General features: G+C 37.6%; 2 protein-coding genes across 10 annotated transcripts in view; one reads left to right on the top strand and one right to left on the bottom strand.

Moving 5' to 3' along the window:
- Window positions 1–12060, top strand: part of LOC136115189 (repulsive guidance molecule B-like) — a 45644-nt gene extending 33584 nt beyond the window's left edge. Inside the window, exons 5-9 of one of the 7 annotated variants that reach the window (XR_010653174.2) lie at window positions 5–216; window positions 793–909; window positions 1258–1347; window positions 2652–9332; window positions 9729–12060. The gene's annotated coding sequence lies outside the window, so the exon portion shown is untranslated. Of the gene's footprint in view, window positions 1–4; window positions 217–792; window positions 910–1257; window positions 1348–2651 lie in introns of those variants that run through there. The other 6 variants (XR_011736704.1, XR_011736702.1, XR_011736701.1 and 3 more) reach the window with 6 other exon arrangements.
- The window catches only part of CHD1 (chromodomain helicase DNA binding protein 1), a 58884-nt gene continuing 54521 nt past the window's right edge, over window positions 8409–12771 (bottom strand). For all 3 annotated transcript variants that reach the window (XM_065861139.2, XM_065861140.2, XM_071802700.1), the window contains 4 exons: window positions 11571–11667; window positions 11313–11370; window positions 10262–10445; window positions 8409–10060 (listed from right to left, as the gene is read on the bottom strand). In XM_065861139.2, coding sequence (XP_065717211.1) covers window positions 9697–10060; window positions 10262–10445; window positions 11313–11370; window positions 11571–11667 — 703 coding nt within the window. In that variant the 3' untranslated portion in view covers window positions 8409–9696. The remainder of the gene's footprint in view (window positions 10061–10261; window positions 10446–11312; window positions 11371–11570; window positions 11668–12771) is intronic.

Raw genomic sequence — 12771 nt, 5'->3', positions numbered from 1 at the left:
TCAGACGAATGAGCTTGTCTCCCAGGTTGCCCCAACAGGAACACCTGCCACCAGCTGTGCTTGCCAGCCTGCTGCAACTGGAGATCCCTGGTGGGCTCAGGAGCGACACAGAAGAAAAAATCCTAGGCCAAGAGGTCTGAGTCAATACTGATGGCTGAAAGAAGGTGCTAGGGAATAAACAAACACTGAATAAATTGTAGTATTTGGAACCACCAGGTGAGGTTAAAATAAAATGCGTTGAAGTATTTTAGTGTTCACACACATTAGTACTAAGTGATTTGTGTTTTATGTCCTCATATTATGCTAGAATAACACCAACTCATCTCGTAAAACATATTTTAAAGTGTCTGCAGTACTAAGTGTAGTGCATCACTACACCTGAGAAGAAACAGTTTTTTTGTTCTGTGATCATACACTGAATAGTGATAAAAGAAATACTGAATTTACTTCATGTGCGTTCTGGAGTGTGCTCTCTTCGTGTACTCTCTGCAATGGATGAGGTGGGCTTCCCTAGAAAAAGTGGTTTGGGACTCTCAAAATCACATAATAAGAATTGCATAGGGAGGTCTGAATTAAGATTCTGCAAGAAAACTTAGTTCTGGAATCTCCTAACTTTTAAGTGATTTGTTTTGCAACTGTGCAAATGTCAAGTCTTTCCTACATTTATGGAAAAAAAAATTGAAAATACTATAATCTAAAAATAGTCTTACCTCAATTGTGAATGTTTGTGGTGTATCTATTGAAACAGTCCACCTGTTTATTCTTTTTGTATTCTTTTGTATTCTTTTGTAGTATACTACAAACTCATATATTAAGCCTTTAGGTTATGAATGGAAAAATGACTCACAACTAAATACTTTGAGAAGATGCTGTCCACAGATGATGCCAACTACATAGCCCAAAGGCTAGGTGAGTGAATTTCACATTAATCATGACAGCATCTTTTTTGTAATTATGGACACATAAATTGTGGTTCTAATAATAAGGTCTGTTTAAAGTTTTATACTTGAATGACATGTTCTCCCTATTAATAATTTTCCACCAAATTACAAGAGTGATCCTTAAGAACAGATGGAATATTGAAAAAGCAGAAATTGGATGATTTATGAGTAAATTGATGCTATAAGATACATCATACATCCTTGGTTTAAGTACTGTAACTTGAAAGAATGGATATTCTTTAAACTTCACACATTCTTCCATTGTGTCTCTGTAAAAGAGCAACTAGGGTTGTTTTTTTTTTTTTTTCCTACACAGTCATGATTATAGAGTTTCTCTAGAATTTTAAAACTGCAGAAGTGCAGTCGTCTGTGCTTGTCTTAGACTGGATTTTTGAGCTACACAAAGGTAAGTGTTCAAAGATATATACATACTTGCAGACTGGGCATACTGTGCCTGTCATATACTTCGTGTTCTAGTGTGCTGGCCATATTCTTGTCTGAGAGTAAATATTATTCATCTTATAATGCATGCACTTAATTAAAACAGAATGGGGAAGGCTGCACTATCACAGGTAACACACCAGATAGAATGGGAATTTATACTTTAAAAACTTGACTAGAATGTGCTGGAATACGGAGGACCTACAGGGTGATCTTTTAGCTCACAGACATAGAGTGCACTGTCAGCAAGTTTGCTGATGACACCAAGCTGGGAGGAGTGGCTGACACGCCAGAAGGCTGTGGTGCCATCCAGTGGGACCTGGACAGGCTGGAGAGTTGGGTGGGAAAAATTTAATGAAATATAACAAGGGCAAGTGTAGAGTCTTGCACCTGGGCAGGAACAACCCCAGGTTCCAGTATAAGTTGGGGAACCACCTATTAGAGAGCAGTGTAGGGGAAAGGGACCTGGGGTCCTGGTGGACAACAGGATGACCATGAGCCAGCATGGTGCCCTTGTGGCCACGAAGGCCAATGGTATCCTCGGGTGTATTAGAAGGGGGGGTGGTTACGAGGTCCAGAGAGGTTCTCCTTCTTGTCTGCTCCGCCCTGGTGAGACCCCATCTGGAATATTGTGTCCAGTTCTGAGCCCCTCAGTTCAAGAAGGACAGGGATCTGCTGGAGAGAGTCCAGTGTAGGGCAACAAAGATGATTAAGGGAGTGGAGCACCTCCCTTATGAAGAAAGGCTGAGGGAGCTGGGGCTCTTTAGTTTGGAGAAGAGGAGACTGAGGGGTGACCTTATTAATGTTTATAAATATATAAAGGATGAGTGCCACGAGGATGGAGCCAGGCTCTTCTCAGTGGCAAACAATGATAGGACAAGGGGTATTGGGATCAAGCAGGAACACAAGAGGTTCCACTTAAATTTGAGAAGAAACTTCTTCTCAGTGAGGGTGACGGAGCACTGGAACAGACTGCCCAGGGAGGTTGTGGAGTTTCCTTCTCTGGAGACATTCAAAACCCACCTGGACACATTCCTGTGTAATCTCCTCTAGGTGTTCCTGCTCCAGCAAGGGGATTGGACTAGATGATCTTTCGAGGTCCCTTCCAATCCCTGACATTCTGCAATTTTGTGACATGTATTCCAAACATCTCTCTTTAGGCACTAGCTAGAGGCTGTCCTAGTACAATACAGTGAAGAGAAGAATATAGTCTTAAAGCACCAAACCAGAGACTGTGGTGCTTCATGTGCATTTTCTTTTTTGTTAAAGCTCATGGAGTATTTCCTGCCCATGTTTCCCTCCAGCATTACAGTTAATGAATATCTGGATCCTACCTCCAGATGTATTTAGAATTTGACATGACTTATTGAACCCTTACTACCTGGAGAAGGTAAGGGTAATTTTCCAGCCCTGTTTACTTTCACCTCAGGGTAAAGACTGGATTAGACCATACCCTTCTAGATTTGATAGTTTTGATAGACTTCAGTGAGATAGAATGACAGTTTTCTGTCTGAGATATTTTAAAACTGATATGCCTATTCTGGATAGAGAAGCCATCTGCAAATTTTGTTACAGGAAAAATATCATCAACCTCCCCCCCAAAAAAATCTAATTTAGTTAAACATTTAGGACAGAAAGCTCTCTCTCATATGGACAGCTTTTCAAATAGTACCAAAAAGAGATGGAAGAGTTGCTTCCAGACAAAAGAACTGAAAGGCATTTAAGGCAGTGGACTTCTGACAGTTTTATTATTGATGCTCAGTGCCATGGTATTTGTGTGTTGCTTAGTCATCAACTACATTTTGCATTTCCAAGATTCACAAGACATAACAATTATGATGCTAATAGACAAATATAGTTTCACAGAATATATTCTTAAGTATCCCAGAACTTATAGGATTAAATTAATTTTCACTTAAAATAATTATGATTTTATATGCTCATTAAAAAAAAAAAAATCAAAGCTTTGAAGTTCTCTTTGCTCCTCTGTGATTAAAAGGAATGTTAAAGAAACATTTCTTAATTTTAATTGGTCTATACACTACAGGTGGTCACTTACCAGTGCTAGGATTACTACAAACCAAAACCAGTAGCTAATTTTAAGTGGTGATAAGATTATTTTTCAAATATTCCAGTTACTTCAGCAAATACTAACTCTATTGCAATTACATCTCAGTTGAGGTCTTGGAGTACTACAGTGATAAAAGCTCTCTGATGAATTTATTACATATGACCAGTGATATGTGATTTTCTGACATGACTTCTGGATGTTTATGTTCAGATAAGACAGGTTAAAACCTGAGCTTTCTGAAATACCTGTGACAAAATATTTACTTATAGCAAACAATTGATGTCCAAGTATGTTTTTTGGGCTTCATCCTTAGTTCATGAACTCAATCTAGATCTAAATTTAAGCCTCCTAACAGGACCAAAAGTTTATATTTTAAAACTTCACAAAGTTGTGATTCAGTGATTTCTGTAAGTCTTCAATCATCATGTATTTTTCAGCTCGCTTTCAATAAAGTACATGAAATGTACTTTTAACAGTAGCTGCTCTTAGGACAACAACTTTTTGATTATAGTATTTCACCTGCCATTAAACTACTCCAATGGTCTGAAGAACTCTCAAGAACAGGGCTATTGCAACACTCTGGTTTTACCAGTTCTAGCAGTTTTGCTAGTTCTGTGTTAACAGCTTCAAAACAGACTTGGGGCGTATCTCACCTTCATTCCTCTACGTGACTTCTAGCCTTGTAGATATTACAGTAAGCCCCCATCTTAGCTGTATGAACTCATCTTAGGTCAGATATGAACACAAACATTTTCCAAGGACACAATGTGCTTCACAGAATCCTAGATACATTGCATGAATAACTTTTCCCCTGGGATGGCTTCCTTTTCTATTCTCTGACAACTGCCTTCATTGATATGGAGGAAGAGCTATCTGCCTGGGTTTCCAAAATCCTCACCAAAAAAATCAAGCATCGATTTTACAAGGATGCAAATGGCAACAGCCAGTCAAGAGTAACCAACACCAGTCAAGGTGGGTGTTGGTTAGCAACAGGAACAGCACACTTTAAAAAAATCAGTTGTAGATAGGCTGCAGGGTGTGTGTGTGAGTGTACTGAGTTGGAGGTCCTGGAGAAAACAAATTGATTGGATGGTGCAGTTAAGGGCCTTGGTAGAAAGCTGGGGTAGAGTTGGGAAGATGGATTTAGAAGTAGTGCACTGGAAGGAAAGGAAAGCTTAAATAAGGGCTTTTCTTCCCTGTCTCTGGGTTAAGCTGACAAAACCACACACTGAGAAACACTAGAAGTGAAGCTGTGGGGTAGGAATTTTGGCTGGGAAAATCAGAGTCATTTAATACCAGGCTGGGCTTGGATACTTTAGGTTTGAATAGTAGGGGTCATGGGACAGGCAGTACCCTGGAACGCCATCTCCCCAGTGATAACTTGGGTGGCACTCAGGAAACTCACATTTGCGTGATTCCTCTTCCCCACAAATGCAGTCATGCACCCCATATACAGCTGTAAGACTGTCATTCTTACAGCAATGCCCTCCTTATTGTTGGTGCAAACACGGTACCATTCCGTGGTTTGCCTATCAGGTCTGGCCCATGGCCCATTGCTTGCAGACTTTACCAGACTGACCTGTCCAATGTATGAATTGGTCAGGCAGCCTGTGTCCCGCTGGCCTTTTCTCAAAGTGCTGTAGGGCCCTTTGTGGCCATGGGGTAGGAAAATTGATCAGTGTTATCTTTATGTTCAGTCATGTAACAGATAATATATGCTGCCAGGGAAACACTTCAGGAGGGTGAAATAGACCACTACTGCCTGGCTGTTGACACATCCATTACATGTGCAGGAGGTATCTTCTGTTAGTTCCACAATGGAAGCGACGTCCAGGTGCACAGGAATATTAAGCCATGTTTCTTGCTGTGGCCAATGGTTGTGGGTCACTTGTTACAGAAGGATTAAACATTTAACCGAGGTTCAGAGAGCAGCAACCTCACATATAATTCACATATATCACTGGAGACCATTAAATGGCTACATGTCTTCTTACAGCTAGAATAAAAATACTATAATGAATCAAGCGTGGACTAAGTAGTTTGGGATTACAGTTAGATCTTGGGTGTTGACTAAACAGAGAACTGTAACTAATAGCTTTGAAGTTTCTTCAGAAATCCAGATAACAGGTATCTGCTCAGTTTATTTCCTGTGAATGATTATGATTCATGATGTCATACAGTGGAAAACAAATTTGAAATGCAGTCTTGATAACTGACAATAAATGCATGCAAATATTCTGTGTTTAGCTGTTTACATAAATCATGTAGTCTTGGAGTAAACTACAAATTGCACACTTGACCAGAACTTGCCACTTTTCTTTTAAATCAACACCATCCTCAACTTTATCTACAATATATATGTTATACAGAATATGAACAAAAAACATTTGTTTCAAAAATTCTGTTGCTATATTTTAAATTTATTAATATAATGTGAATTAAAAGTATAATGCTGAGCTTTAGAGTGAAAAAAAAAAACAGGTTCCACAATAGGTTTACGAAGATGCTACACATAATTTAAAAAAGCAGATTTTCTTTGTATGTTAGGTCTAGAAATAGTTACTTTCTTTTCAACAGGACAATAGCAATTCTTTATCCAAATTAACAATTATAATTAAATGTCATTATTTATCCCAGAGCAAATTTTCAAAAAAGTTTTGAAAGGGTAGGTGGCTGGAAAACACACACTAGAATCATCCTTTGGTTTAGTATTAGCCATATCCAAACAAAGAGCTTTCACTGACCCCACACAGTGTGAGAGCATAAAGACAGGTGGACCAGAATGTGCTCCCCATTACCCAGTCATTGTCAACTTATATTTTAAGAATAATAATTGTACTACAGAGAAAAATGAAAAGGCTAAGCGTCAAGTAAAAGCTTTAGCATAAAGTTTTAAGAATAAAGCTTAAATTTCAGGTGCAACCATACTAGCTTGTTGGAAGAATGAAGATACACAAGTGACAGCCCTATCTCTCTGTACCAATATAGTTCAGAAAAAAAAATCTTGGTCAGTACAAGTGGATTACTTGCACCAGGTGTTGCCTATTTTAATAGCCTCTGCTAGTCTCTAACAAAAGCAAGAGATTGTCTACATTTATTTCTGTTAAAAAAAAAACAACAACAACTAATTTCAGCCATGGAGAAACTTGCAATTAAACGTCTCATCAGGAAGAAAAGCTGTATCAGGATGATCTCCTTTAGTGTCTTCAGTCTTAGTGTTATGTTCAGTGACAACAGCCAAGTGTAATTCTGGAGATCCCTGCAGCTAAACAGTAAGAGCTGTGGATGTGACAAGATTTATTTGTTGATGACAGGAAATCATACAGGGACAAAACAAGTCAATCTAGTTCTGAAAAGAAGGAAGAAAGGCATCAAAGGTATTCTGCCTACAAGTCCATGCTCTTGGTTGTTGTGATGACAATGTCTCCAAGGGCAGCTGGGGCACACTCCTTTTGTAGGAGCGACATGTTTCTGCATAAACTGCCATCCTTCTGTGGCTGGTGCTTCAATCTTTTCCAAGTCCTGTTTGTGATGGTAGTAGTGATAGGCTCTCAGAAACTAGAAGCTATTTGAGTGTCACTCAGACACCAGGACATCTGCACTGGAGATCAAAATGGGGACAACAGAGTGCCTTTAAGGAGGTCAATGATGATGCCAACACAGCAGCTGATGAACTAAGGGCAACCAGTCAGAGCAGGCATTTGTCCTTATAGCTAATAGCAGCAGTATATTTTTCATGTGCTTTTTTGGACTGACCAACAACCTACTCTTTTTAGATAGTACTGGCAATGTTAGACTAGAAATACATGACAGGATTAAGATGGAAATCTCAGACATCCCTGCACAGCACATGAAACACCCAAATCTTTATCAACAACAAGGATTTCTCTTGCAGCTGCCAAAATTCTTCCCAAAACATCTTATGGACAGGTAACATGAGACGGATGCTTTGAAACTGGACAAACTCCATGAAGGCTCTTCACTAAAAATGAGCAACAGAAGGATGTGTATGGAAAATGAATTACAGATGGGTTATTTGCAGAGGATACAGGATTCTCCTAAATAGTAAGATACACCACAACAGTCAGCCTCCTAAGCAATGGAGGCTATCTCCACCATCAAACTTTATACTTTACTAAAAAGAGGGGAAAAATTTAACTGTTGCAAATGTGATTTGTAAATCTGTAAATATGATGGAATAAAAGTTAACACAAACTAAGCAGACTAAATGCCAAATATAATAATTGTTAGAGCCACCAATTAATATCTCGTCTTGCTTGTTCAGAGAGACCTGAGATACCTTTAACAAAAAAGGATGCAGACTAAGCATGTCAAATTACACATTCATCCACAATGCCATAATACAGCTACACTGATGCTAAACCAGGCTTGTTGGGAATGCTCTCTCTACGCTCCATTGATGGATCTATGCACTTCCTGAGCAGCAAGCATCAGTCAGTGGTTAAAGGTGCTCCAGCCTCTTGATTTTCACCACTGGAAGTGGAAGACACATGGCACACATCAGACACCATTCCACTGCCTAAACACTGCTTTAGCAATTACGGTCAAAAGCAGAACAACTCCAAACCCTCCAGATCCTGGGAAGATGAAGAGTTAAGTCATGAAGCAGGATTAATTGAGTCCCAGCCCCCATTAAAGAAGCTTAAAACTTAATGTGCACTGACTGTGCCTACAGTGAGATCCCAACAAATACTCTGTGGACAGATTTTGGTTCTATATTAATGCTTTCATACAAACCTGTTCAATTGGAAGAAATGCTCAACATTGCAAGAGCAGAGAAAAAAACTGAAGCAACAGATACAGCTCCAACCATGATCCCAGGCTAGGTATCTTCCCTAATTAGTAATTGAGAGTTTATTTTTTTTAATGGGTAAACTTGAGAAAAAGTAGCACTGTAGAGAAAAACACAGCAGAAAACTACAAGAGCCCACAGATCCTTTTAGTTTAAATTTAATTTCTCAGAGAGAAGTTATCTATGTACAATCAGTGTGCACTGTAACAATTCTGTCAGTAAAGTCATTCAAATCTTCTAAAATATTAACTGGCTGCATAGCACATTTGACATTATTGCCCATGTTGAAGAGGGAACACAAATGGATTTACAATAAATTTTGGCTGATTTGGATTCTGAAGTGTTCAGATATTGAACACTCCTTTAAAACCAATGCACCTGAAAAGCTTTCCAGAGCACAGTTTAGCTGGATGTTTCTTACCGTTTTATTACAAACAGTCACAACACTGACAGCTTAATAAGAAAAAGAAACAAACCAACCCAGAACTAAACCCAAAGCAAACAAAAAACCTGACTAAAATAAAAAAACTCACCCGAACAAAAAGACAAACACCCAAACATGTATCTAAGGTATCTAATAAAAAAGGAGCATGAAACGTAATAAAATTTTCCCTTTCCCCATTTTTACATTCTGAACAGTGTCCTGATCAAGGTATTTTATTAGAACATGTAGGTACACTGATGTGATTTCACACTTAAGAAGGCCTGAGTTGATGGGGAAATGAACAGTCAAAAAAAGCCTGAGAGGGAAAAAGCTCATTTAATTAATTTACAGTAATTTACAACCATTTGTTCGTGTTTTTAATTTTTTTTTCTTTTAAATTATTACTATTACTTGCTTGTTTTGTAAAAAGGCATTATAACTGATCACAATCAGAAGAAATCCTGTCTATTTTACAGTTATAGGTACAGAATTTAAATATTCAAGCTTGTGATGAAAAGCGGCAGGGTGGTCGCAGTGTAAAATGTAAACAAGTAGCTTTGGGAAGTGAACAAAGTCCTTGAGAGTTTTTACTAAGAAACTAAAGAAAAAGAAACTCCTCATTCCTTCCTGAAATAAACACAGGTCAGTGTTTAAACGTTCATTTACAAACATAATTTAAAACATGTTCAGCCTAAAACCACTTTGACATTAAGAGTTTTATAGTAAGATCCAGTCTCAAAGGGGCAGTGTTGAGGTCCCTGTAAAAGTAAACATCTTCCATTTCTTAAAAAAGAGTGCCACGACATTTGCAGCACAGTGCAGCATAAACTTTAAATACAAAAATATTTTTCTTCTGTTGGGATAATAGACCTTGCATCCTAGAAAGAAGTAACAATACTGCTACTGATAGAATATCCAGTCCTTTATCTTTCAAGTCATGTAAGGCAATTACTGTGTTAGTTTACTGTATATGGCTAAAAGAGAGTCCACAAAACTTCAGTCTTTGTTATGTTTTTCGGCTGCTCCATCCATGTTCAGGTGTACTTTTGTGATCTGATGAATGTTCAAATGGAGATCTGTGTCCTAGAGGAGATCTGGAACCATATGGAGACCTCTGATCTAATGGTGACCTTGGGCCGCTACCTGAAGCTCTGTGGTCCATTTGCCAGTCTGAGTGGTACCTGTAATCTCTAGAAGATTTATGATGGCTGTACTCTGAAGTGGAACGGTGATCTGAATGTATCCTGTGGTCTGAATGGGAACGATGATCTGAATGAGCCCAGCTGTCTTTTAAACTTCCTTCCAGGTTTGACCTGTGGTCTCTGCTCCTGTAGTCATCTAACTTTCTATGTTTACTATCACCGTAGTATCTGAAAAATAGAAATGATTTGTATTAGTGCTACTGAACACACATGAAGAGCCATGGTCAAATCAGCAGAAGAGCATTAGGGAGATATCATCGTTGCAATTTTGCATTACTCAAAAAAGATGTTTTGGTGCTTGCTACAAAGCATACTACAAAAACAGGAAGGAAATTTTGAACAGATTTGGAAACTCCTGAAGAAACTCACCTGGTGTCTTGTTTATAGTGGTCCCAGTCTCTATGATCTTTGCCATTGCTGAAGGCTGAATAAGGCCTTTTCCTACAGTCACTTTTCTTGTAAGCATCATGGTACTGTGACAGATGTCTATCAGAAGAATAACTGTCCCTGCTACTGTCATCATGGTTTGTATTCTCCTTCAGTCTTTCCACATCTGTTTAATAAAGCAGAGGTTAAAAGAAAGTATCATATAGTCTTTTCTTCAACTAATTCAAATTGCACTTCTACATGTCAGATGCAAAGCAGTATGAAATTGACATTATAACGTGACAGAAACAAGATCTAAATACTGGAATTACAAATGCACTAATGCAAGTGAACTGAAAAGTAACCTTGGAAGTAAGAGGGAAGCAATCTAGACTGTGGATGTACAGGACTTGGGAACTGAACTTTTCAGCCTCTCTTTAGACTATGAAGTGAAGTGTGGTCCCAATGAGCAGTAATTAGAGGTGCTTTTTGTGGAGCAATTTTAGACAGAATGGTAGCACCTTCTTCTACAAGAAGGGATGGCCTTAGCATGAATAAAAGTTTTTAAGGTACGCCTTGTTAATGAAAGCCTTTCAGTGGTACTCCTAAGATACACAGTTGATTTTAAATCCATGAAAATATACTAAAAGTGTTATATAACACAAGATAAAATCAAGTATTACAAGAAGGCAGGTGTGCGAGCATAGAAAAATTAGTGTTATTGTGAATAATAAAAGACAGCACATGTGACTAATTTTAATTAAAAACCATGACTTCAAGGAATAGCTTACTTTCTTATACAGTAGTGACATTACAACAGCTACAAATAGGCACAGAATTTCCAATAAATTTACAGGTTGGTCAAATAACTTGCTACTAAAACCAGTAAGGACCAGCTTCAGTGTGTACTCAGCTGGATTTCATCAGCAAACTACTGGTTTTGCTAACCAACCTATCTCTGTGATGATTAGCAGTGTGGGAGACAGATCTAGGAGACATGAGATGAAATAAAAACTAAGATACCTAACACAAGAATATACTTAAGGTTTCTTACCTGGATTTCTAATTACATGTGTATTCACATTGCTGCTAATATTCTGGTCATTGTGTTGCTAAAAGAGACAAGTAAAAAAACTCATTGCTAAATCCTGAAGTTCATCTGAATTCATTGGAAGAGTATCCTAACAAAAGAGATTACTACAAATGCTACTTGCAATGTTATTTCTATGTTCCTTATAATCTTTTAAATCTAATAAAGAGTTATAAGACTTAAATATGTATTTGTGTATTGAAATGTGACTGAAAATATTACCCGAGACTCTTGGCGTTTTTTGATTGCATGTTTATACAGTTTGTGTAGCTTTCTTGCATCAAATTCTGTAAACTTAGAGACAAAAATCCACAAATTTCTGAAGGAAGAAGAAAAGAGAAGTTATAATTCTTCTATACATTTGTTCTTCTTGTATTATACAAAAGAATGTGGGTTTTACTGAAATTATTGTAAATTACTGAAATCATTCAGTAAACCAGAAACACTATAAAATTTGCAATGCATTCTCTAAGGGCACAGCAAACATTACCTAGCTGTATTTCAGCCATTTGGAAGATTAATTCCTTTAACAATTTGTCACTTTTTACTTCATAGTGCAAAGTGCATGGAAAGTAGTACGAATAACAACTGTTAACAGAATGATTTGTGAAACTGCTTAAAAATTTAGCTATCAGCTTAAGTATGTATTCTGAAAGTTTATTTGAATTTTCAGTATTTACCACTCAGTAAATAAAAATTTAAGTAAAAATTATTCCAAACTTGAAATCTCTTGCAGTGTAAGACATCTGACCAAGCCTTATTTCATGAAAATATCAGTGAGACATTTTTTCCATAGAATTCCAAAGCCTGGTCAAAGCTTTTGAAACCAAATTGGAACTGTGAAAGAGGATGGAAGTGGCACAGCAATGAACTTGTGCCTAATCTATGCTCAAAGGAATGGACGAATAACAAGTCTTTTCCTGTCAAGATGCCAAAACCCTGAAGAAAACATTTGCTTCTGTTATCACTGATAACAGATCTGAATTCTAGAATTCTTTCAGTCAAATTTATAGGTGCAATGCTTAAAAGAGACCACAGAATACTGAGGTTCAGAAATATCTGAAGTGTACAGGCTCAGGAAACAACAGTCTGCTCCTTCACTGTGATTATTTAAACATTATAATTTTGGTGTAGAGGTTTACAAAAGTAGACAACCAGTCAATGGTGTGCCTAATGACACCTGTATAACCTTACATAAAGTTATTAATGTAAGCTACGTAGCTTAACTATACATCTTATCAAAAAGCTGAAATACATATTTTATTAATCTATATATAATATCATAGCATCATTATTAGTAATAGCACTATTATGAGTTTCCACTTAAAGAAATCCAGCATTTACTAAAATGTAAGACACAGATCTTGGTTTTGGTATGTCAGATCACCTTAATATTTTGAAGTAAAGCAAACAGAAACAGCAG

This window comes from Patagioenas fasciata, chromosome Z (genome assembly GCF_037038585.1).
Source record: "Patagioenas fasciata isolate bPatFas1 chromosome Z, bPatFas1.hap1, whole genome shotgun sequence".
Lineage (NCBI taxonomy): Eukaryota > Metazoa > Chordata > Aves > Columbiformes > Columbidae > Patagioenas > Patagioenas fasciata.
The sequence above is the reverse complement of the archived record's forward strand: the minus strand, read 5'-3'. Positions and strand labels throughout refer to the sequence as shown.